At 61.9% G+C, this 1,534-nt stretch overlaps 1 protein-coding gene across 1 annotated transcript in view; it reads right to left on the reverse strand.

Moving 5' to 3' along the window:
* Nucleotides 1–1,534, reverse strand: part of MLXIPL (MLX interacting protein-like) — a 28,855-nt gene that overhangs the window by 1,000 nt on the left and 26,321 nt on the right. Inside the window, exons 15-18 of the mRNA XM_010000204.1 lie at nucleotides 1,412–1,490; nucleotides 645–757; nucleotides 348–467; nucleotides 8–66 (exon numbers count right to left, since the gene is read on the reverse strand). Coding sequence (XP_009998506.1) covers nucleotides 8–66; nucleotides 348–467; nucleotides 645–757; nucleotides 1,412–1,490 — 371 coding nt within the window. The remainder of the gene's footprint in view (nucleotides 1–7; nucleotides 67–347; nucleotides 468–644; nucleotides 758–1,411; nucleotides 1,491–1,534) is intronic.

Consider the following 1,534-nt stretch of genomic DNA (forward strand, 5'->3'; position numbering starts at 1 on the left):
TGCCCCGTCCTGCTGCAGCTTGCAGATGTACTCGGCTGTCTTCTGCAAGGTGGTGGCTTTGCTGACCTGTGGGGGCAGAGGGGATGGCGAAGGCAGCCCTGGGGACGGGCAGGGTGTGGGGCTGGTGCCCCAAGGTGCTGTTGCTCCCTGCTGCTGATCCTCAGCCGCTTCTGCCACAGAATCCAGAGCCTGGACCACCCTGGCCCAGCTGCACCACGGGGGTTCCCACGTTCCTGGGGTGGGCTCAGAGCCTCCCGGGCTGGGGCGCAGGGCTGGGACCCCCATGCATGGAGCAGATCAGGGACCCCGGGTGACATGCAGCGTCCCTGCGTGCCCAGGGCACTCACCTTGATGCTGGGCTGGGCGCTGAGGGTGCTGACCAGGCTGTGCAGCGTGTCGAAGCCCAGCTTGATGTTGAAACGCCTCTTCTGCTCGGCAGAGATGTGTGTGATGCGCCGGGTCTCCACCTGTGGGCAGGCTCTGTCAGGCACCTCCTGCCTGTGGGGACAGCCCTGGGCTACCTGCCCCATCAGGGACAGGCTGGCCCAAACCTCACAGCCAGGCTGGAGGAGGGATTTTGGCAGGCAGCAGGAAGAGGGGGTGCACATGGAAGTGGTGCCCCATAACTCTTGCTCCTGCCCTACCTTGCTGGGCTCAGCCCTACCCCGGCGGGACACAGGGTGGTGCAGGGTGGTGCCAGTGCTCGGCCCCACAGCAGGTCCTGGGGAAGCCTGGCTGGGCTTGGGCCAGTCACTGCCTGGAAAAGGAAAGGTGATGCTCTGGGGAGAGGGGTGGCAGTGGCATCAGCCTCCTGTGAGGGGCTGACCGCAGGGTCCCACACTGGGACAGGCAGAGGGGAGCAGCCTGCAGCATGACCCCAGCCCTGGGCAGCCACCCCACTCAGCTGGCTCTGGTCCAGCACCCAACCGTGTCCTGTCACTTTGTTTAATCCCAGATGCCACTCATTTTACAACTGCTGAGAAATGGGAACATTTTAGACATGGCATTTTAAATGTCCAGGTTTGCTTGGAGTGGAAATCACCAGGAGACACTCCTGTGGGCAGCAAGGCTGCAGCCTGCAGCTCCAAACTGAAGCTGGGAACAACACCAGAGCCTGGTTTCTGCAGGCGAAAGCAGAGTGCTTCCCACTCAAAAACCAAGCTCTGGGTTTTCAAAGCCACAGTCTGACATTTTACACCTTTTGGTCTTTCCCTGTTTCAGCTTTTGCCCTGGAGAAGGAGGCAGGTGAAGGGGCTTTGCCCTCACCCTGGGAAGAAAACCATCCATTCTCCAGGGGAAATGTAAGCAGCTGGGATTGAAACCAAAATGAAAGATCCCCACCATGTTTGGTCCAAGCTCCCTGCAGGAAATGCTGTATCCTGTGGAGCTCCTTGGGGTGCCCCAGACTCACCACAAGCTGAGGTGGGGGACAGGCGCTCTGCCTTGGGGACCCGCAGCGCGCCCGGCTGGGCGCCCGCCGGGAGGGCTGCCTGGGAAGGGCTGGATCCACGAGCCAGCCCTGGGCTCAGGAGGG

Source organism: Chaetura pelagica, unplaced genomic scaffold, assembly GCF_000747805.2.
Source record: "Chaetura pelagica isolate M959 unplaced genomic scaffold, ChaPel_1.0 scaffold516, whole genome shotgun sequence".
Classification (NCBI taxonomy): Eukaryota; Metazoa; Chordata; class Aves; order Apodiformes; family Apodidae; genus Chaetura; species Chaetura pelagica.